We start from the raw sequence: 24676 nt of genomic DNA on the forward strand, positions 1-24676 counted from the left end.
AGTTGATAAAGATTACAAAACATTTCAGCAGTTTTAGGGAGTCAAAAACAGCAGTAATTTTCATTAAGATTAATCTGCAAAAAATTGCCATCATACACAGACAGACACACAGTTTGTCGTCTCGTTTAATGTTTTTAATTTACCAAAGTATGGATAGACCCTTTTTTCATGCACAGAAACTGTTGCCACCTGTTGGCCAGCAATAAGCATGTGCAGTTAAATATGTTCATGACATCATAAGAGCGTATTAAATTGTCACACAACAACTGTTAATATTAACAAATCTCGCATTTATTAACAAACGAAAAAGTAAAATACAATAACAGATCATAATTCTGGTGACTTCATAGTTCATTTGGATCAAAATCAATGCAAAGTGAGTGGCACTACACACAAAGATGAGAATGCAGACAATTATAAAATCAGCCAATTAAATAGATTACACAAAAGACACAAATTCACGTTCCTATGTAAAACTATGACAGCAGGTGATATTATCATTTCACAACTTGTACATCCGCACCATTTTCAGTTTAGTCATACCAAATCATACCAACCATATATATCTTTTAATCGTATATTTCAGTACAGCAGTAAATATCTGTGATAGACAAATTAATGTGAAACAATATCAAAGATATCAAAATTTTACTCTCCAGTTCTCATGCCAATAAAAAGCCCTATTAATAAGTTGCATATGAAGAGTGGAACATAGGAATAATAAAGCAAATGCTTTTATTACCCAGTCTAAGAAAAGTCTGTAAAAATAGGACACAATGTACTGTGTTAATAGGAGGGAATTTTGAATTTATTTTTCACAGGTGCTTTACCTGCATTTTGAATTACACATTGTGTTTTACACTTTAGGAAAAAAAGGTCAGTGAGGTTCTGTATCCATATCCCTAGAGTTCTTGAGTCAATGTTAAAGAACCCGTTATTTATAAAAAAAAGGTTCTTGCAGAGAACCCTTTAAGGTTCTAAATAGAACCTTTTCTTTTAGGAGTTAAATGAAATGTCAGTAAACTTAACAATAATTGCCTTATCGGCAATTATTTGTGTTTTCTTTACAGTGCACATGACTATCCTGACAAATAAATCAATAAAAAGTTGATGTATTGGATCAAATGAAATAAAATGGAGCACTGGCTACAGAAAGCAGCATAACAAATGAGAACCACACAATATTTGAGGTGAATGCGAGGTGCTACACATCCGTGCTGATGCTGTGATGAGTCAGCACTTCCTGCATGGTGACCGAGCGGATGAGGTTGAGTTTGTGGAAGCTGGGCGTATCCGTTGGCAGGTCTAATTCCTCCTGCTGTAGAGTCCTGTAGCTGATCCTGCCACCTCCATTGCGCAGACTCTCCTGTGGGCTCATGTACAGCGGCAGATACCCCGAGCAGGAGGGGCAGAAAGTGTACGAGCGGGGCGGCTTGTTAGGCATGCGCGGGGTGTACTGAGGGTAGCTGACTGGTCCATTGGGCTCTAAAGGCTCTGCAGTCATTAGCAGCTGATTGGAGGATGCGTATTCGGGGAAATGTCGAAGACTCAGTGGACTCTCGGGTGGACTCGGTTGGCGCGGTGGACTTGGCGATGACTTGGGGACGTCAGCCTCCTCCTCCCCCTCCTCCGACTCTTCTCTTCTACAGCAGTAATACTAATGGGCAGAGTGAGACGTCACACTCAGTACGTAAGATAGGAGAGAAGAGGGAGTTACTATTGAGACAAGCAGTAGAGGAGGATTACCTGCAGCCTACAGTAACACAAAACTGTGACAATAGTTAGCAAGATGACTGCAGCTAAAATTCCACCTGTGATGACCACTGTGCCGGCTGTCATTCGAAATCCTCTCCATCAACAAACTGGGCTACCATAAAGACAAAAAACAGAGACACAAAGAAAATAGATTTTTTTGGGGGGGTGGGGGAGGAGGACTGCCTTGCTTATTTTAAAGACTGACATATATATACAGTACAAATCGCTAGTGTATGTTAATCAATACTACCTTTCAAAAGTTTGGGGTCAGTATGATTTTTTTTCCGAAAAAATAATAATAATACATTTATTTAGCAAAAAATTTTTTTTTTAAATAAATGCTGGGGGAAAAGTCTCACGGTTTCCACAAAAATATTAAGTAGGCACAACTGTTTTCAACATTATAATAATAAGAAATGTTTCCTGAGCAGCAAATCAGTATATTAGAATGATTTCTGAAGGATCATGTGACACTGAAAACTCGAGTAATGATGCTAAAAATGGACATTAAATGGATCAATTATATTTAAAAATATATATAATATTTTATTTTAAATGTATTATATTTTAAATATATTTTACATTGTAATAATATTTCACAATATTGCTGTTTTTACTGCAATTTTTGATCAATAAATTCAGCCTTGGTGAGCAGAAGAGACTTCTTTCAAACTTAAAAAAATGTACCAACTCCAAAATGTTATATATATTTATTCGCTAATATTATTTTAACAGAACATTATAATCTTACAATATGTGCTCAAATATCAGCACATATCTGTCTAGAACTATGAACCTAAAGCATTACTTCTCTCTCTATTATCTATTTGTTGAAATTACATGTATATCCAATGCCTATTTCATGCTCTTTGATTATGAATTCAGTAATTATGAAAAAATGTCCAAACACATGCTACAGCAGTGGAATAATAAACGGATCAATGATGCATTAAATGGCTTTTCCAAACACATTTGCACAATGTGCAGGATGTCTGAGGGATGACTTATGCAGTCCAAAGATATTTACAAAGCTCAGGTTATTCAATCATAATTAGACCACAAAATTAGTCAGTCGATGTTTAATGTTACAAATAATCCTGTCTCTGATTATGTAAAATGGAAATGAAGGTACAACTTGACACAAGTGAATCAGAAAGGGCCCCTCAATAAGACTTTTAGATTTGATGACAGTATTTGGATTTGGACTACCTCAGGCCAGAGACTCATTCAAGCCCAAATAAACTCACCCATTTGCACAAATGACTGGCAAAGCTTTATATAACTAAATCTAAAGGTCATCATCTGTTAACAACCAACAACACACGATGTCTAAGGTAGCCTACTTTAGAAATATTTAACTTTAACTGTAACATTAACGCGAAAATATTTTCCTCAGGTCTGACAACAAATAGAGCTAGGATCATTTTAATTACATCATTCTATACAATCATATACAATTCAGACTTAACAGAAGAAATATAAAATAGTAACAACTTCATCCAAATTACAATAATCTATGAACTCAATTCATTTATCAATTTCAAAGTATCAAATGTGAACTAAATACCATAGCCTATCTTGTAAATGAATAATCTCTTGATTTTCTGAACGATATTTTTCTGTCGATAATCATTTAAGCCATTCATAATAAGAATATTATTATTAACATACTCATTTTTTGACATTTTTATAATATAATTGTCACATAAATACAACTTAAACTGTATTTACTCAGAAGATGTATTGTATACTCACATTATGGTATCTACAGAACATATGGCACTTGTCCAACGCATCCGGCGAATTTACCCACAAACTACCACAGAAATCGCTTTTACGAGGTCACATGTCCAGACGGAATAAACTTTCTATAATAAACAGATATGAAAAAATATCACTGAACATGTAGTCGATGACTTTACGAGCACTGAGAGCTGTGAGAAGAGCGTCCGCTGGAGTCACGTCCCACATCTCAGTGTGTGTGTCAACCTCTCCCCACTGATCACACGATTATTCACTATAGAGTGAAGCGCAGGCGGCGATTCCAATGATATTGCCTAAACCTTATTAAAAGTACGTATTTTGTATGGTAAATATCGCTTGCAGCATACTTTAAAAATGAATTTGGACTTTTCTGTAGCTGCAGACTGTTTGTTTAATAGTGGACAAGATATATCCTTTTGAGATTTATAGGCTACTTGGGCCCATATTACTTTACTCTGATGCCTACAGAGAATGTGTAAACAATGGCATCATACATGCTCTATAGAGTGTTATTCTTGTGATTCTAGCAAATTGCTCCTTTAAGTTGCAGATGCAAAGTGTGAAAAAATGTAGATTACAGGTTGGCTAATGGTCACACTTTAGATTAGCATAAAATCCTCACTATTAACTATGACTTGTGCCTAAATAAACTCATAATTACACTTATTAGTTAGTAAGGTAGTTGTTAAGTTTAGGTAAGGGATGTAGAATGCATGCAGAAAAAGGCATTTATATGTGCATAAGTACTAATAAACAGTAAAAAAATCATAGTATGGATGAGCTAGTTAATAGTGCATAAACTAAACTGTTACCAGTTAATTAAATTTTAAGTTGCAAGTGACCTAATTATTTGGCAAAAATGTGCAGTTCTAGTACTTCCCCTTTCTTTCTGTCAAACACACACTCGCACTCTCAAACGTTCACTCTGACTTTTAGTCCCACTTTAAACTCTTTCCTGCCGCTGACTTACCGTTCCTCCTGTTGGACCGCTTTGAGTGCTGCTAAGAGGAGATAGTTGGAGAGTGAAGAAAACCATATTTTAGTATATGAATTATTAAACCTTCAAATATTAAAAGAGGCTGAGATTCCAGTGTATTGTACGGACATGGTCATGATAAATTCATAAGTAAAGATGCAGTGTATAAGGCAAGGTTATTTTTCTCTTTTGCCTCTCTTCTTTTCCTGTGTCAAAAGCTGCTCTCAGAATTCCCACCGGAACATCCGTGCCTTTCTATCCACTGGAATATTTGGGGTGAAATGTTGAACGAAACTGATTGCATGAATATACACAGAGTTTGTATAGACACGTGTACAGTATGTAGAGAGACATCAATGATAGTGTAGTTGCATGACAAATATCAGTCTGAAAGGTAACACTTTATTTTGGTGCCCTTTAGACATTTTGTTGAGTGTAATACTAACTCTCATTAGAGTATTAGTAGACTGTTTGCTTAATATCTGCTAACACTTTATTTTGACCCCCCCCCCCCCCAACAGACATTCAACTCTATAAGTAACTTTGCAAGTATGTCATCTATTCCCCCTTAACCCCTTATTCTACTAACCCATATCCCTACCCATGACAGTCTAGTAATACTCAAGTAATACTCTAATGAGAGTTAGTTGACATGTAGGTGCAATAACTTACAGTCAACACAATGTCTAAAGGGACCATAAAAATAAAGTGTAACCAAAAAAAGAAAAACAATACTCCTTGAGTAAATGTAAATTCAGCATCAAACCAGAAAAATAAAATACATTTTATTTTTGTAATAACAGACCAATTATTTGTTAGTTCATGTCTTGTCAGATATTTCAATGCACCATAAATTAAAATAAATGCTTTATGTGTTCTACAGCATTGCTGGAAAAATACAGTTGGTAAGGTGCAGAAGTAAAGTTGATTTATTAGTTTAATTATCATCTTTATTGTAATTATTGTTTTTTATTAGATAAAGCGGAGCTTGGCCTACCACGATTGCCAACATGTCCAGTCCTGATGGTTGCTTGCCTTGTACTTTCAGTACCTTCCTGTCCGGTTGTCCTTGCACCAGAGCCTGTCCACAACATGGATACCACGCCAGAGTCTTCAGCCATCATGGGCGCCACATCAATGTTCCCGGTCGTCATGAACGTTTTACATGAAGTCATTAAGGCAGTCCCTAGGCCTGCCTTAATGGACACACTGCTAATTTCAGTACGAGCATCTGACATCTCTGCAGTGGTACCAAGTCTGGGGGTCTCAGAGGTGGTCCCACTGTCATTTGCACTCCCTGTTACGGCAATGACCATTTTGTGTTTGGACCACACTCTACTCTTTGTGTATGCCAGCCAGCAGCCATATCACCCTGTAGCCCAAGACTGGTTGCCCACTGAAGCTAAGCAGGGTTGAGCCTGGTTAATACCTGGATGGGAGTCCTCCTGAGAAAACCAGGTTGCTGCTGGAAGAGGTGTTAGTGAGGCCAGTAGGGGGTGCTCACCCTGTGGTCTGTGTGGATCCTAACGCCCCAGTGTAGTGATCAGGAAGTTATACTGTCAAAGAGCACCATCCTTCGGATGAGATGTTAAACCGAGGTCCTGAATCTCTGTGGTCACAAAAAATCCCAGGATGTCTTTCGAAACGAGTAGGGGTGTAACGGCATCCTGCATCCTGGCCAAATTTGCCCAGTGGCCTCTGTCCATCATGGCCTCCTAATCATCCCCATATATATGTACTAATTGGCTTCATCACTCCTCTCCTCTCCACTAATAAGCTGGTATGTGATGGGCGTTCTGGCGCAATATGGCTGCCGACGCATCATCCAGGAATCTCCTCAACCACCACCAATGTGTAGTATCCAGCTACACATTGGTGGTGGTTGAGGAGATTCCTCCTTTCATGTAAAGCGCTTTGAGTGCAGAGAAAAGCGCTAAATAAATGTAATGAATTATTATCCTTTTTTTATTACTACTCTTTAGTCAATGAGCCCTCTCCAGCCCATGAGTCTGCTCCAGAGCCCGCCCCAGCCCATGAGTCTGCTCCAGAGCCCGCCCCAGCCCATGAGTCTGCTCCAGAGCCCGCCCCAGCCCATGAGTCTGCTCCAGAGCCCGCTCCAGAGCCCGCCTCAGCCCATGAGTCTGCTCCAGAGCCCACTCCAGCCCATGAGTCTGCTCCAGAGCCCGCCCCAGCCCATGAGTCTGCTCCAGAGGCCGCTCCAGAGCCCGCCTCAGCCCATGAGTCTGCTCCAGAGCCCGTTTCAGCCCATGAGTCTGCTCCAGAGCCCACCTCAGCCCATGAGTCTGCTCCAGAGCCCGCTCCAGCCCATGAGGCTGCTCCAGAGCCCGTTTCAGCCCATGAGTCTGCTCCAGAGCCCGCCTCAGCCCATGAGTCTGCTCCAGAGCCCGCTCCAGGCCATGAGTCTGCTCCAGAGCCCGCTCCAGCCCATGAGTCTGCTCCAGAGCCCGCTCCAGCCCATGAGTCTGCTCCAGAGCCCGTTTCAGCCCATGAGTCTGCTCCAGAGCCCACCTCAGCCCATGAGTCTGCCCCAGAGCCCGCTCCAGCCCATGAGGCTGCTCCAGAGCCCGTTTCAGCCCATGAGTCTGCTCCAGAGCCCGCCTCAGCCCATGAGTCTGCTCCAGAGCCCGCTCCAGCCCATGAGTCTGCTCCAGAGCCCGCTCCAGCCCATGAGTCTGCTCCAGAGCCCGCCCCAGCCCATGAGTCTGCTCCAGAGCCCGCCCCAGCCCATGAGTCTGCTCCAGAGCCCGTTTCAGCCCATGAGTCTGCTCCAGAGCCCACCTCAGCCCATGAGTCTGCTCCAGAGCCCACCTCAGCCCATGAGTCTGCTCCAGAGCCCGCTCCAGCCCATGAGGCTGCTCCAGAGCCCGTTTCAGCCCATGAGTCTGCTCCAGAGCCCAATCCAGCCAGAGCTCAGTCATGTGTTGCTTCAGGCCTATGCACTTCCTGTCTGCCCTGATGCGACCACAAAGGTCGTCCCTGAGTTTCCTGTCTGTCCTGATGCGAGCATGAATGTTGTCCCAGAGTTTCCTATCTTCCTTGATATGACCACGGAGGTCGTCCATGAGATTTCAGTCTGCTTCGAGGCCAATCCTAACCTCTCTGAGCTCTGTGTTTCAGTTTCGCCTGATCTGCCATAGTGGTCTCCAGTTTCACCAGATCTGCCTTGGGGGTCTTTGGCTCCACGGGGTTGACATCGGCTCCGCCTGCTCCACCTTGGTGGTACTAACTACGCCTTGGTGAGCTTCAGCCTGCTGCCTGCTCTGCCGTGGTCGTCTACGCTGTTGTGGTGGTCTTCTGCTCCGTCGTGGGGGTCTTCAATCCCATCTACACTGTTGTGGTGGTCTTCTGCTCTGCAGTGGTGGTCTTTAGCCCTTGCTGCTCAGCCTGTGCCACCCTGGCCACATGTCCTGCCTTCTCTACATTGGTTTCCTGCTCTTCCTCCGTCTTACGTTTCTCTTCCATTCCATGGACCTGACCCTCCACCCTGCAACAAGGTCTGCCTCCACTCCGCCTCCCTCCTGGACTTCTCTGACCACATTAGGAGTGTCTGGAAGCCTCTCCTTGGGAAGGGGGCTATGTCACAATCACCTGCTGGAGTGCCCTGGTTATCCACCCTTCTGGTCCCCTCTTGTTCATTGCCATTCACACATGGACTACATTTCCCAGAACTCACTGCCCGGACTCATCATCCATGATTGCTGTCAGCTGTGTCTCATTAGCTCACCTATAAGCCTGGTCAACTCATTCATTTATTGCTAAGACTTGTTTGTGTGCATACTGCATTTTTGTGCACTCACGTTTTGTAATCACACTTGATTATATGTACCCTGGTTTTGACCCTGTTGCCTGTTTCTTGGATTTACCCTGTCTGCCTGTGTTCTTGTCCTGGTATATGTTTGGATTCTTTGCCTGTTGTAGAGTATGTTGATGATGACGTAGGAGATGACGTAGGAGGTCTGAGAGAAAGCGGAAAACTAGAGAGAGTTTTGGAGAAAGAGCAGACCTGAGTTCTACATGAGTGGTCAGTGAGTTTCTCTACACACACATCTACATGGTGTCAGAAGATAGCCTAAAGTGACAACTGCAGGTGGTTTCTGCACCTGTTCTATTTGCGGCTCTTCAACACTAGGCTGGGGTTCTAGCAGAGGTTCACTGCTAGTGGTGATTGGGGCCTCTGTTGTTGTTGCTGGTACAAAGACTACACAACATAAGCGTAGAAAGTTCACACTACCGATATTGCAGCAGTCCTGTTATTGTGGTTGTTATATATATATTATATATATATATATATATATATATATATATATATATAGGTTGGAACAATGTTGTATTCTGTTTGCAATGTTTTTTGGTAAGGTTGTGTCAGGTTGTGCACTGTTTTCTGGTTCTACTGCCCTGGTGCAAAAAATGCTGGGTTGTTTCAACCCAATTTTGGGTAAAATATGGACAAACCCAAACGTTGGAACATTAAAATTGTAATGTAAATTGTAATGTGGACATTAAAAATGTAATGTAAAAATTTAACCCAACGGCTGGGTTTGTCCATATTTTACCCAAAATTGGGTTGAAACAACCCAGCATTTTTTAGAGTGTATATAGCAGATAAAGCTAAGGTTTGATTGTGTTATACATATACCCATCATTAAGAAGGGGGATGTAGAGTATGTTGATGATGACGTAGGAGATGACGTAGGAGGTCTGAGAGAAAACGGAAAACTAGAGAGAGTTTTGGAGAACAATAATAAAGAGCAGACCTGAGTTCTTCAGTGAGTTTCTCTACACACACATCTACACCTGTGTTTTGACCTTGGCCTGTTTTTGCACTTTGATTGCAAATTCCCCTTTCAATAAATACTGCGTTTGGATCCTCAATCTTTGTGTCTCGGAGCAGTACATGACAAACATATTTATCTTATGCAAGTCTCATTATTCTCCTCGCCAGATCTTTGCTCTTTTTCTTGCACCATTTCTCTTACTCATTTTAACCTTCACTTGCTCTTTCAGTTCCTCCTTTGTCTATTCAGTACTTATGGAGAGTATGATTGGTATTGACAGTCTTGTTTCTTATCTTATTTATAATCCTGTGATCAATCAATGAACTCACATATACTGTTTACCACAGATTTGATTTACATACATAACTAAAATACATTTTATTTTATTCTTTTATTTTACTTGTTTGTGTCAGTGTCTCAGTCTTAATGTTGTCAAAAGCAATGCTTGTTCTTCAATACACGACAAGCTGATTTAATTAACTTTAGCCACATGAGCCAGAGGGAGGTTCATATGGCTAGTTAATTAAATCAACTTGTCATGTACTAACCCAACAGCTCAGAGGAACACACGGTCAGAATGTGACTCAGTTTACATGAAACATGTGGAGAGATGTAGTGATATATAATGATGCTGTTGAAACAGTTATTTTCTCTATTTAAGTTTGTCAAGGGCTTCATATAGGGAATCAGTGGTAGTTAATACATTACAATCATAGAAACAAAGACAGAACTTTAAATATATTCAGTGAACCTATTCTGTCATGCGCATAACAGTGATTAAGTATGTGGCATGTTTCTTACTGACATTATTGTCATTATCATTTTTACAATGTGCCATCATCTTTGAGATGGAAAAATTTGAAAAACCATAGTAAGGATCTGTGTTTGATGACTGAAACTTTTCATTAAATCATTTCATGCTTACTGAGCTTCAGGACATCCTTTAGGAAGAAAAAGACAGCGAGAGAATTTTGAAACATGATGTGCTTTCTTGGAAAAACTGAGTGATGTAATTTGCTCTGCCAGCTGAGCAAATTCTGTTAGATGTGGATTATGCGGTCCACTCATTTTGACTGCCCCACAAGAACAGAGAAAGGTATTTTTGCAGCTTCACTATGCAAATGTGTTAGAAGACAAAGTGCATGTATATTTGATGAGGAACAAGGCAGCCTTGTCACTTTTCTGTGGGAGAGACAGAGCTTGAAGTGCACCGAAGAAGAAGAAGTGACCTCCAGCCACACTGAAAGTAATACGCCATGTCTGCAGACATTTTTTGAGTTGAAATTAAATCTTTTTGGAATTCCAAAATTATTAGTTTGTGATTTAAATCTTGAGCCTAATCATAATCTTAGGGCAACCCAATTGATACTGTGGGTCTGTAATCAATGATAAGCTGTTCAGTCATTTAGCACTGATTAAAGGCCATACCGATGGACCTTTAACTTCCGTCCTGGGCAGCCACGGACCTACAGAATTTACTTCCATGCCGAATCATCCTGAAAACACATCCGCCTGTAACCCTGAAGACCTGATTAACTAGTTCTACCAGAAAGACTCGGGAGGCAAAGTAACGTAACAAGTATGCATTTATTAACAGCCCAGCAAGCAAGTATTATGACAAAGTTATTTGGCGTGCTGCCTGAAGACAAGGGATGATGGAGGTGAATGTAGGTATCAGCATCTGCGAACTCAGACATGTGTAAGTACCGATCTTTTATACTACAAGTATTAGAACACGATTGGATAGATGAGAAGGTAATAAGTGACGTAACAATTGAGTCTTCCCGGCAGAACTTACGCTAAAGGGTTTAAGTTTAACTAAAAAGTCAAATTTAATTTATGGTTAAAAAAAAATAGCTGACAGTGGTGGTTGCAATAACTTTTCTGTAAACATATGATATTTCAGAGATTACAGCATGTAATTTTGGTCCCTGTATTATTTACACTTTATATTTTTCATAATCTTAAATTGTTTGCATGCATATAAATAGATTTTTAATAATAATTATTATTATTATTAATAATACCGGTATTATTATTTATACCATTTAGAAATAAAATTTCATTTGTTTTCTTTAAAACCATTGTTCACGATATGGTAAATTACAGTTAACCAATTTGAATTTTACTGTAGCATTTTTCCTTTCCTTTCCTTATTATTATTATTTTTTGGTTAAATTTCTTAACATTTGAAGTGTTTTTAAGTAATTTTGGAACATTTTAGTATGAAATTACAGTAGCCTATATTCCAGGTTAATAATTGCATTACTTTCACAGTAATTTCACAGTATGTCTTTTCTTGTATCTAACTGCACTAAAAAGCACAGTTGTGCAAAAAAAACATGTTTTTACTGTGAGCTTACAGTATTGGAAAACACAATTTACTGTAAACAAACAACATCATACTGTATTTACAATGCATATGTATTTTGAAGGTATACAGCATAAAGTGAATAGATTATGCGGTGGAGTTTCTTGATTTATGTTGGTTTTTACTGTGTTATTTAAGTGTTTTTTATTATTTATTGAGTGTCACCACTGTTGTGTTTTGTATGTCAAGTATTGATGTCTGTGCATCATTAGGTAATGAGGATTTCATCTTTCAAAGACCTATCTCATCAGTTGCTTCACTATTGTGAAAGATCCATCTACAAACAATTATGAATTTGAATTAAGTTATTGGTAAATATTCCTGTGTAAATAATACTAAAACATCTTTGTAATCATGGTAATAATCAATTAATCTATTTCATATTCTAGCTTGTCATCATTTTAACATATGTTTTGTATTCGTCACATTTCTGACTTGGCTAGAACAGAAATTTAAATATGAATACAGAGGTTCCAAGATCCCAAGCAAATGGAACACTAATCACCATATTGGTGACTTAAAAACCATTACAGTGGTAAAGACATTTCTTACAGGCACGATTAAAGAATCATAGTAAATCAAGAGCAGTAAATCTAGTATCATAGTAAATCATAAAATCATAGTAAAACAAGAGCAGTAAGTTACTGTGGCGTCAGCATCATTCTGCTCATTTGTGATTTCACCGTACATTTCTGACTACAGTGATTTATTGCAAAATACATGTTTGTAAATTGATTTTCCTGTAAATTCCTAACAATTTTTTTACAGTGCCATGCAGATAAAGATGGTCCTGTACAAAAAAGGGTTTAAAACACAAAAAATATAAATTATTAAAAATAATTTTAGATTCTAAAAAAACAAAAACATAATGTTCTTTGCTTCATCATTCTATAAATGTAACTTCTAAGACTTCTAAACATTAGGAGATTGGAAACATGTGCATTAGTACCACAATACCAGTGATACTGAGTTGTTCAGAAAGGAGAAGAGAGGAAACAGGGTGATACCGAGCACACCTTTACCATTATTCCACATGAGGGACAATTTACTGAAGCATTTCATATCTGTAAGGAGCGCAAGAGCAATCTTTTATTTATCGCTTCAGAAATGCAGCAGGTATAGAATCATTTGCTGAAAAAGCACTCATGGCTTTCCATCTCAAACCAGATCATCCATCAACCATATAGTACTTCAAAGATCTGTTAACGCTCAGTATGTCAGGAGGAGTTTCTGTAAATGACATTCAGATACTGTAAGTCTAGACCCATTTCATGATACTATTATTATTATATCTAATATCAGATTACATAAATTGACATTGCTCTTTGGTCAGCTTGAATGCAGTTTAGTCACGTGAAGTGGTCTAGGAAAGGATAAAGAGAACTGGCAGTTATGCTCTGAACTTTATGCTTCTTTAATTAAGGTCTGTCTTCTTGGGAAACTGGGTTACAGAATCCAGTATTTCTCTTTTTCTCTTCTGATTCCTTGGCTCTTTATTCCCAGTGGCTTTTATGAGGCTTTCAAGTATCCAAAAGGACACAAAAGCACCATAAAAGTATCATAAAAATAGTCCACATGACTCCTGTCCTTCTTCTGCCATAAGTTATTCACTGGAAATCTTCAGTTAGCTGTCCTTGGCACAGTTATGAGAGTTCATGAGAGATGTGAAGCTGATTCATGAACGAACTATTCTTTTGAGTCGGCTCTTTTCAATGAATCATTTGGTCTGATTCACTGGAGAACAAGCTTTTATGTATGTGTTACAGAATAAGTGAGATGGGTTTCGAACAACATGAGGTAAATAATGACAGAATGGCAAAGCTCTCCTACACATCAGCTACAAATGTGATAGGTACTGTGCAGTTTTATACCATGATTTATGTCATTAATGATGTTAACATTTCTCTAAATTCATTCCAGCTCTACATCAAGGAGTACAGCAGTGAACGCACTTCACACCATTTTGTAACCTTGTGCATGTAACACATAAATCATAATAAGATTTGTGAAATGCAGAATATCCAGCAATATTTAGTCGAAGGTGTTATATTCGCTTGTTGGACAGATCACAATTTTTGAACATGCTCTTGAGATGCCATTTTGCTGGAGCTGTCAAGATAGCCAACCATTCCAGTGACGTCACAGACTGTTGAAGTACAAGATGGCTGCACCCTACAACAAACTAATATCACTGTTTCCCCCCTTGTAACTACTTCAGCAGTTTTAAGTGTCCTACCACAAATAACAATGATAACACATCGGTTATATCACCTTTACTTCCTATTTCGTTTCAGTTCCCCTTTAAACCACACAGCAAAGAGTGGTGCAGGTATGTCATCACTTTGTAGGCCAATCAGCAGTTAGCATCACACTGGTTCCCTCGACAAAAACCCAAATGTTTTGTCCATCAATATATTTTTCACAGATGAGCACAACTTTGATGAATTGTGAAGCCTAAATGCAGTCGCCAGAAGTAAAAAGCTAAAGGGCTATAAATGAACACCACATTCCCACAACTTCAACGTCACCATCACTATAAGCTTCAACGACTCTTTTAGGTTTTATCTAAAAACATTTTGAGTTAGAAAAGATTATAAGAGCACAGTTATAAGCATAACAAGACTGTTAAAGTGGACTGCTTTTACCTGTTCGGCGTGAAGACGTTTAATCTCCTCGACAGCCTCTTCAATCCCAATTAGCCACTTAGCAATCGCCTTTTTCAAGACTAACATCTTAAAAAAATCACTAGTGTATTACTGATGTATTTTATGTCGTAGAATAAAACATGAAAGTGTCTTGAGCTTGTGTTCACTACAGACCTCATTTCAGCCATTTAACCAAAATCCCATTCAAAAAACCCATTGACTTCGTGACAATGGAACTGGAAGTGCTAAAATGCACAACTCGCTCTCATGTTGGCTTACAAAGTGATGTCATACCTGCACCACTCAGTTTTTTCTAAGCAAAAGGCTTATTATTCTGTGATATCGCACCCTGCTGTTCATATATGGAACAGATTAGTTTAATAAAGTGTGCTTTTCAGGAAATGGAAAAACTTTATTTTTTTTTCAACACAAGGTTGATATTGTGGCTTTATATAAGGTCAGGCACTTGTGTCATTATAATATGAAAAAGTTTTTTAACCAAAAACAAGCTCAAATGGAATTACCAGTGACTGTCGGAGTCACACATTTGTTCTGTCATTAGAACGGCAGTAAGGGCATCGCATTATATATGTTTTTCTCAACTTACAGGTTACAAAGTTTATTATAGTGTATGTGGGCACTCAGTTTTTTCTATCATTTGACCATGAAGTGCTGTGCAGGCTAAGACAGTATTGTCCTTACGAAAAAGAAGTGCATTCGAGTGTGCTGTTAGTAGGCCTATACATTAACACAAAAAAATATATAGGCTACTTTATGTACTTCTCAGAAATGTAGGCCTATTTAAGAATGCAGGGATAGTTCACCCGACAATTACAATTTTGTCATCATTTACTCACCCTCATGGACATGGTGTTCCAAACCTTTTCCAGAAAGTTTCTTTCTTCTGATTAAACCCCAAAAATATATATTTTGAAGAATGTTGGTAACCAGACAGTTGATGAACCCCACTGACTTCTTTAGCAGGAAAAAAATTATACTATGGAAGTCAATGGGTGCCGTCAACGTCAACTGTCTGCTTACCGACATTCTTTAAAATATCTTCTTATCTAGTATAACTTTATCACTAAAATGAAGAAGGATGCCGCTTGCAGCCGCTTCCAATATGGTCCTTTAAAAAAAATATTAAAAAAATGCTTTATAACAATAAATCTTTTTGTTTGTTTTTTCCAATTTGATGTGTAGGACTGTGTACTGTCATTCAGTTATAAATCATCTTTAATTGCAGAACTTCTCTATTAACTAGTGATGCATTTTACACCAGATGATGGCGCCACTCTCCATAAATCCATATCTTCCCTCACAACACCAGCCGGATGCATCTTCACTGTACATTCAACTAACACACTCGAACTTCATGGTTTTATTTAACTGTGTTGTAATCACTTACAGCCTGTAATGGTCTATGATCAAGACAGTGATGTAAATGGCACACTCTACCATTCAAAAGTTTGGGATCGGTAAGATGTTTTCAAATTAAATATATTTTAAAATGTAATTTATTTCTGTGATGGCAAAGCTGAATTTTCATCATCCATTACAGTTTTATGTGGCACATGAACCTTCAGAAATCATTTTTTATATGCCGATTAGTGCTCACTGCTCAAACATTTATTATTATCAATGTTGAAAACAGTTGTGCTGCTTAATTCTTTTTGTGTGTGTGTTAAAACCATGCTATTTTTTTTTCAGGATTTCTTTGATGAACAGAAAGTTCAAAATAATTTTGTATTTATTTGAAATAGGATTTTGTTTTGTTTTTTAGAACAATGTAAAATCTACTGTCACTTTTCATTAATTTAATGTATCAGTGCTGAATAAAAATGTTCATAAAATCTTACTGATCCCAAAGATTTGAATTTTTGCACGTCGCAAAATGTTGTATATATCGTTTCCTTAAATATAGCCAAATCAAATACATACTTTTGAAATACCAATAATGTTCCCTAAATATATATATAGGGTCTAAATATCACTCTGTCTCACTACACTGTTGGAAGAAAAGTGTCAAACACTAACTTCTAACTCAATACTTCAGAGAAGATGATGTAAACTCTGTGAGCCAGAGAGACGTGCATTAAGATTTAGAGCAATAGTGAAGATCTGTCCCAACCTGCCCTAAGCCCCCCACAGCCTTAACTCAGCTAGCGTGTAAGAACAGGTCTCAAGGCCTGCCTGAGGTGAGAAATAGAGGGTGCTTCAGGGACTCCTCCCTCATCTCTTGCCACACGACGTATCTGTTATTACTATGCGTCCTGGCAGGCAACTCACACTATCTTAACAGTTGATTCGCACTATCCTGTCCACCCCTCCCCTTATGCAAACACATGCAAACTACCGGCAGCCTGCATCTGCAGTAAATCATAACTGTCCCTGAAGGGTAAATTCATTTCCTCAGTGATTTTGGACTGTTTTGGACCCTTCCTGGCTGATGAAAATGGAGTTTTGTCTGCAGAAATAAACCCAGATATGACTCTGATGGAAGACACTAAGGGATAATGACTTGGATGTGAAGTTAGCACCTCTAGGATTTGCTTGTGTTGTGTGAGGTAAATATTGACTCAAAGGACTGAATGGCTTGCCCTGCTCCTGGGCACCTGTGTGAGTGTCATTTTGGCTGAGATAAGAGGTAGCAGATCAGTAAATATACCAGCAGACAATGTGGTCTTATCCAGATGTCTGTAAAAACCCCCATTTTACCATGACACACTGAGCACACAATGTACTGTAAATCAACACAAATATTGAAATTGTTCTGCAAAAACCTCTATTCTCAATCAGTATCTTGTCTTTTTAAAAATAACCAAAGGCCAATAAGGGCTTATACTATGTGCTTTCCTACAAATCATTGGCGCCGCTAAAAGATGAAATCAAAAGAAAATCAGTGTCTTTGTTGACTTTTAGGCCCTGTTAACACGAGAACGCTCGCGGGTGAAAACGTAAAAATATTTTAGCGGATGTGCCTTTCGTTTACACGGCGACGGCGTTTTTGGGGCAAAAAAGTGAGAGAAAAAAAAACGCAAAAAAGTGAAATCACCCTCCAGAGTGGAAATCTTAAAAACGCTCTACCATCTCGTTACCATCTAAAGGGTAAAAACGGTAAAAACGCAAAAGTCTGCTAGACAGTGAATGCGCTGCGTACGCGTTTATGTCACAGGCATGCGCCAGTACAGGAAAATACCAAAACATTATCAAACTAAAATATAGCATTAATTTCATTGACACACACAAAAAAAATTCTGTCATTTTTGAGTGACACGCGAAGAGCACCGAGGGTTAAAGCAGCAGCTTTACCGTATTAAACATGAAAAACAGTGTCAGCGGCTCTTTCACTTTCAGTGCTTCACATTGCCACCTGGCCGCCTGGAGTGCATACTACAGTACATCGATTTTCACACACTTTTGCGTCACCATATGCACGCAGATTTACCCCCATAACGCTCGTCTAAACGCAGAATAAAAAGTGATAACGCAACGCCACTTTTGCGTTTTCTCTTCAGATCGTTTCCGTGTAAACATAGCCTTAAAAAGGCCTTAAAGCAGTTGAAAAATAAAAAGCCCATAACTTCCCCACAAATCAATATTTTACTTTAGATATTAAATAATTACAATTGTAAATCATGATGAAACAATAAATTAAGGAACTAAGTTAACATTTTTATACATAGTAGAGCTGCACTCAAATTTATTAAAAGATCGTAATCTTGATTTAAACATCTACGCAATCTTATTCCTAAATGACGATGATTTACCTGTGTATGTTAAACCTTTGACGAAATCTCACTGGAAAATTCAAACACTTTGATTCAAATCTGTGTTCATTGAGCTGCAGAAGGATGTGAACAAGGAAGGGTTGACAGAGGAAGCCACCATGGAGGAGATGCTGGAGGAAGGGACGACCCGGAGCACAGCCATAATGAAGGCCCATGGCGGTGGTGGGAGGAGCCAGGGTGGTGTCAAACATCCAACCAGCAGTGGTGGAGCCAGGAGAGCTGGAGACCCAGGTGGAGCGGAGGAGACAAAGACCGGGTGACATCGTAGGTCCTGGAGGCCAAGGCGGAGCCACGGTGATGAGTGGTCGAGGTGGAGCCAGGGCTGACACACAGCTGGTGAGACCAAGGATTATGGCGGACCCGAAAGGAAGGCGGAGCCTGATGGAGCCGAAAGGGGTGGAGAGATGTGGCGCAGCCAAAGTCCTGGAAATCTGAAGCATAGGCAGAGCGATGACTCACCGGCTCAGGTGTCGGCACTGGATCTGGTGACATATTCTTCTGCAGCGCAGACCAGCATCCACTCCACTTAGGCGGTGAAATTCCTCAGAGGATCATCAATGGGCAGGGTGCCTTGGACCACTCGCTGAGGCTGGTGTAGAAAAATACGCAGAGCAAGCAGATCTAGAAAGTCCTTTGTGTGGTTCTCGAAGAGCGCTCCTCTTGCTCCAGCAAAAGGAGGTGCACAGCAGGTAAAACCATGTTCTTTCCTGATTTTCGCAGTAAAAAATAAATAAATTTAATCTAGGAGATAAACCAGAAAACAGAATAGCACAACCACATTTAAACTAAGATGAAACCAAACACTGACCAAGGGCTTAAATACACAATGAGGCTAACCAACAGAACTAGAGACAGGTGCGTAACGTAAAAATAGTAACCATAGAAACAAACAAGGATCGGGAGCACAGGCAAACAGAACAGAACCAAACCAAAACTCAATGAAACTAACATACTCGTGACAGGAAGTAGGAAATACTTAGCACACTTTTAGTCATAATGTTGTCATTGTGCATTGTCTTAAGAATTCAAAGAGTTAACATTTAGCAGGGGTGTTATTTTTGGTTTCCAATGAAGGATCCAGGAAAAAAAAAAAACGAAAAAAACTGCCATTCCTTCAGTTCTGCCCAAAGCAAAACGCCAGGTGAGAAAGCTGTTGCCATAGTGTTACAATTTTTCCATAATGCTGTTTAAAGAGCAGACAAAGTACAATACCATTTTCAATGATAAACTTACTCTTACAATAATTGTTTTGTCAATAACCCGTAGTTGATCCAACTTTCCGTGGGCTGGATACAAAAATGTGGAAGTATAGCCTAATCTGTAGTTTTCACGAAAGCCCTGCTCCCTGCTCCAAGTCTGAGTTTTGCTGACAAGCTGGAATTTATTGGTCCAGGTAACACAGAGAAAGAGTTAAGTGTGTGTAAAACACATTTACAGTACATATACCAACATTGTAAAAATAGAAAGGTTGAAAGTTAGGTTGAAAATCAGCAAATTTAAATGGCTCTTTCTATAGCTTCGGGAAGTCTAATTTCCAAATTCATATAATGAATTGGTTTGTTTGGACAGATCTTGTAAAAACAGTCCAAAAATAATCCCTACATTTCAATTAATCTTTTTTGGATCAATATGTCTTAGTATTACATGTATGTTTAGTGTAAATGTATCTTTTCAAGTTTGATGTTGTCACCCTAATTAGGATTTTTTTAATTCATATTCATACCCACATTGATATAAAGGGCCATGTGGTGGGGCCCAGTGCGGGTAGAAGATGTGAAATAGTTCATATACAATTACTAAGAATATAATTGGAAAGAGTCATAAAGCGCTGTTTCACAATTATCCACACAACATGATGGTGAAAAAATAATGTATTATTTTTTGGTATACTATTTATTTCAAAAATACACATTTATCTTAAAAGCATAATTGCATAATCTATCTATTTTTACTATAAGCAATTATCTATAATTTTGCAATATTATTTATAATTTTCAAACAGGCATATTAAGCAAATCCAAAACAGATATCCATAAAATAACCATGTTTTCATCAAACTTTTTTTTGCACAGTTATCAAAATGTTCTCTCTCTCTCTCTCTCTCTCTCTCTCTCTCTCTCTCTCTCTCTCTCTCTCTCTCTCTCTCTCTCTCTCTCTCTCTTCTCTTCTCTGGCAGTGAGTAGAGGGGAAATCGATCCACTGACATTAGAGGCCGTCTAACAAGGATAAGAAATATCTTAATAAAGAATCATAATCCCTCCCTAATCCCTCATTACAGCAGGAGCACCATTCACAACTCCTGCCTCCATCATGACAGCAGCTCCTCTCATTCTCTCGCTATTGTTCTGGTTCTTAAGCACATCTCTCCACGGGTCCAGAGCTCTTTGTTTTTCCTCAGCATCAGTTTTACTTCATCTGCTCATTGCTCTTTGAGACCAGATATGTTTTAAAGGGAAATATTGAGCTTTTGTGTGGTGTTGGGTATAAGACGATTAAAATGAAACGTAAGACATATGTTTAATGACTCCTAACCCATAGGGAGCTTTTGAAAAGACACTGGTTCATTTGGTTTCAGGGTGAGAATGATTAAGCCCTTAAAGAAAGGGTCAAGCAATTCTGAAAGTGGAAGTTCTCAATTAGTTAAGAAGAGTGATTACTGCATGGACCAGAAAGAAAATCAGAAGTGTATTGTTGCTGAACACAGGTTTGTCCTCTTGAAGAAAAAAATGAGTGGAGGAGTTGGTAACCATGTCTGTTGGAAAGCAACCCAAACCTAGCCATGCGTTTAATTGAGACTAGTCAATAAGTATCTTGTGTCTTGTGTCTTCCTTATGATGGTGCATTCATGTGTAATATAAAAAAGAGCTACCTGGATTCAGAGCACCAGAAATATAAAATATTCTTTGAGAAATATCAGTTGGTTTGTGTCTAAAATTGCTTTATTTTGTTTGACATTGTCAGCAATAATTCATACACGAAATCAAAGATGAAAAAGTGCACAGAGGACTGCTTTATTTATTACATTTTTGCAGATTAACAGGTCATAAGTATTGTTATGGACTGATATAATGGATTGTGCCTATTATGAATAAAAAAAAGGACTCACAAAAATCATTTACTCACACTCATGTCATTCCAAATATGATTTTCTTCAAAAACAGGATATTTAGCAGAATTTCCTGAGTGTATTTTCCATTTTATGACATATTGAGAGCCAATCCAAATATTTTCAAATTCCTCTCTAACCACCTGAATAGTGTTTAGTCAAATACAAATGTTGGATCTGACCATGATCTGGTCTGAATACGGGAGTTTAAAAACAAAGAAACACGATTCTTAATACTTCGTCCTTAAAATGTCAGGGTTACATATCTAACAGATGTCGTTTGACATTTACTGAACAGTTAACGCTAATGTGACGGTTGCTTCTGAGGCATGTGAAAACATAATTGTATGTGCCTTCAAAAAAAAAGAGTAGAGAATTGATTATAGACAGCATGACCGCCTGTGACAGTGTGGTTTGGTGAGATCTGTTCATGCATCGTTGGCTCTGCAATAACACCAAACACAGCCATTACATTAACTAAATTTAAACAACTATGTGACAATCCCAGCTCAGAACGTAAGACTGTTTAATGGGTTATTGTGGTTATTGATTCAGAATCACTAATCACTAGAATCCGATTCAGAATTGTAAGCTAAGAATTTTTCAAAACCATGTTTAATTGTATTTCCATGTGTAAGCCTGTAGATTTTTTTTAATGAATGAATAATATACATTTGTATTAAAATCATAAGGGTTCTCTGTCATATTTAATACAAAATATAATAAAAGCTCTTTTGCATAAAATGTTCATGATGATTAAAAAGCTTTATGGTGCGTTCACACCGGACAAGACCGTAACGCGTCTTTGCATTGACTTAACATTGAAATCACTCGCGCCTGACGCGCTATTCGCGTCCGGTGTGAACGCACCATAATAAAAGCAAAATCCTTGTTCTTTTTTTCCTCTGTTCTTTTTCACATGCATTCCACAACTGCAGAGAGAATGAAACTCAATCACTAGTCACTCACTCATTGCACATTTATCCAGGTGTATTGAATGAATGGAAAGCACCCCTCCTCTTTGATACTCTCTCATCCGTATCTCCTGAACTCTCCAACCTCCAGTCCCCCTGCAAGTGTTTGCCTTGTGTAAAGAGAAGAGCAGGTGCAGATCAGACTCCTTTAGGCTATTTGTGTGCGTAAACGTGAAGACTTAACCGCAATCACCGTCTGCAAGTGGCGTTGAACTCTGCGTAGTCTAATCAGAGATGATAGCGCTGGCAGCAGACGCCAGGCACACGTTACACCCCGAGGCTCTGTTCACGCTGCCCTCTGCTCTTGTAATGAAGCGTGGCGGAGAAAACTCACTGAGTCATGCCTTGCATGTTCTGTCTTCTGAACCGAAGGATGCAGGGTGTACAAACACTGTATACATTCTGTTTAAATTAAATCTGCTACATGATTTTTTTTAAAATTAGTATCATTATTATTTCAGTAGCTTCAGGGTGCTTGATTGAAATCACGTACAGACCAGTAAATCTCTGAAGAATTTGGTTCCTGCTTTGCATGTATCTAATGTGAAGAGGTTTCTGATCTTCAGATCTTGAAAATTAAAACAAGTCCAACACAACTGCATAACCCAAGTGTATTCATCAGCATGCTTTGCTCACACCATCATTGTCACTCCTGATGATTAAAATCCCACAAAGTAATCTCATACTTTTTATCTTTTCTTACTAAAAAATGTTGTTTCTGCTGATTTTGTCTCTCAGTTATAATTTTAGAATTAGAATTAATCTCTGCGTACAGTACAATTTATTTTAAGGTGTCTAATTATTAATATATGTGCTGAGTAATATCAATTAACATGTAATTACTATCGGGTTAGCATTTGTGTTTGGTTTAGGGTTAGTTTCGTGTAATTTGTTTATAAGTACACAGTAAGTGCATGTACATGTGCAAAAAAGTCACTGTACAACTGAACTTTATCATCAAAAAGAAAATCTGGTAACACTTTACAACAAGGTTTCATTGGTTAACATTAGTTAACTACTTTAGTTAACATAAACTTAAGAATGAATATTTACAGCATTTATTAATCTTAGTTAATGTTAATTTCAACATTTACTAATACATTATGGAAATCAAATGTTGTATTTGTTAACATTAATTAATGCACTGTGAACAAACATGAACAAACAGCTGGATTTTTATGAACTAACATTAACAAAAATTAATACATACTGTAACAAATGTACTGCTCATTGTTAGTTCATGTTAGTTAATATAACTAATGTTAAAAAATGAGAACTTATTGTAAAGAGTTGCCGATAATCTTCTAGACATCATTTAAAAAAAAAGAAAATAATCACAATTTTCAAGTAATATTCCAGGATAAGAAGTTGTAACGTTACCTGTAAATTACCTTTTTAAAGCTATGTGTGAACAAAGCATAAGATTAATGAACATGTACAAGGAATGGATGCGCTAAAGTAAGAAGTCTCCTTTGGTCCAATCTTAATGATCGGACTATCTGAGAAATAGTATGTAAAAAGAGTAGCATATCCAAATATTCATAAAACAGACAGATGCACTGAGGGCAGATGCGGTGACATTTGTCCATTTGTGTCTGTAGGTGCACCTCAAACCACCTCTTGGAGTGGCTTACGGTGGGATTGCAGTCTATCTCAAATGTGTTTCAGAGGACATTTACATGGTCTTTTCATGATCGCATAGCTATTCGATCAGAGAAAATGCATGAAGTGGCCAAATAGGCCAATTAAACAAAATGGAAAATGTACTTGTAGTACATTTTCTACCGTTTTCTGTAACAGTACAGTTATCTTTTAATATTACACTTTCTGCTACAGACCTTATTCAGAGCAGCGCCGTGGCAGGAAAGTGAGGCTGTGAGGGATAGACTTCCCGTGTTTTCAATGGCATCTGCTGTAAAAAGCTGTATGGTTGTAGAAAGCTGTGTGGTTGTAGAAAGTAGCTGACTATGTCAGAAATCCACTCCCAGCATATAACAGGGATACTTTACAGAATTATCCACGTGGAGGTACATTTCATTACCCAAAATGTTTAGCTGTTTGTGTTCAGACAAGCTGTTCTCCAGTAGGGTGTACCACCAACAGTAGGAGAAAATTCAGCTATACTGACTGTACTCAGAAGCAGCCAATGATCTGTCATTTATCATTTGCATTCATGAAGATGAAGTGCACAATCTGAGATCTGACATTTTTGCTCTTGAGAACTCCAAACGTTTTGAGCCAATCACATGACCCATAAATGTGACTCGTGTTACGCTGTAGCCAAAAATGCGCTTCTGACTCTTCTATCAGAGGGTGGAGTGAAGTCAGGGAAACCCAATCTCACTGGTTTACTAAAGGATGGAGGTCTGGTGGAAGACTCTTTGTCTCCATGGTCTATGCCCGACGATCCTGCTTTGCCAAAAGACAATAGAGTCAGATTGCAGTGTAACATGCCCTTTGATAAACCACACAACTTGTATGTGCCCCAAATTTTCTTC

The 24676-nt window shown here is 38.6% G+C and overlaps 1 protein-coding gene across 3 annotated transcripts; it reads right to left on the reverse strand.

The window, feature by feature from the left end:
* Positions 1-115: 115 nt before the first annotated feature.
* fam163b (family with sequence similarity 163 member B) lies at positions 116-4521 on the reverse strand. 3 transcript variants are annotated; one of them, XM_079608450.1, is made up of 4 exons: positions 4490-4521; positions 3511-3623; positions 1747-1862; positions 271-1657 (listed from the first exon to the last, which is right to left on the reverse strand). In XM_079608450.1, the coding sequence occupies exons 3-4, from the start codon at positions 1837-1839 to the stop codon at positions 1205-1207; spliced, it is 546 nt and encodes a 181-aa protein (XP_079464576.1). In that variant the 5' UTR covers positions 1840-1862; positions 3511-3623; positions 4490-4521; the 3' UTR covers positions 271-1204. The 3 variants fall into 3 exon arrangements, with proteins under 3 accessions (XP_079464574.1, XP_079464576.1, XP_079464575.1); XM_079608448.1 differs by lacking the exon at positions 4490-4521 and having other exon boundaries at positions 116-1657; positions 3511-3734; XM_079608449.1 differs by lacking the exon at positions 4490-4521 and having other exon boundaries at positions 272-1657; positions 1747-1867; positions 3511-3734.
* Positions 4522-24676: the final 20155 nt, after the last annotated feature.

Source organism: Phoxinus phoxinus (assembly GCF_949152265.1).
Source record: "Phoxinus phoxinus genome assembly, chromosome: 3".
Lineage (NCBI taxonomy): Eukaryota > Metazoa > Chordata > Actinopteri > Cypriniformes > Leuciscidae > Phoxinus > Phoxinus phoxinus.

Coding starts and splice junctions, on each gene's coding strand:
- fam163b (XM_079608448.1), bottom strand. CDS start 1,839: ATGACAGCCGGCACAGTGGTCATCACAGGTGGAATTTTAGCTGCAGTC. Junction 1,658..1,746: donor TGTGTTACTGTAGGCTGCAG/GTAATCCTCCTC, acceptor TCTGCCCATTAG/TATTACTGCTGTAGAAGAGA.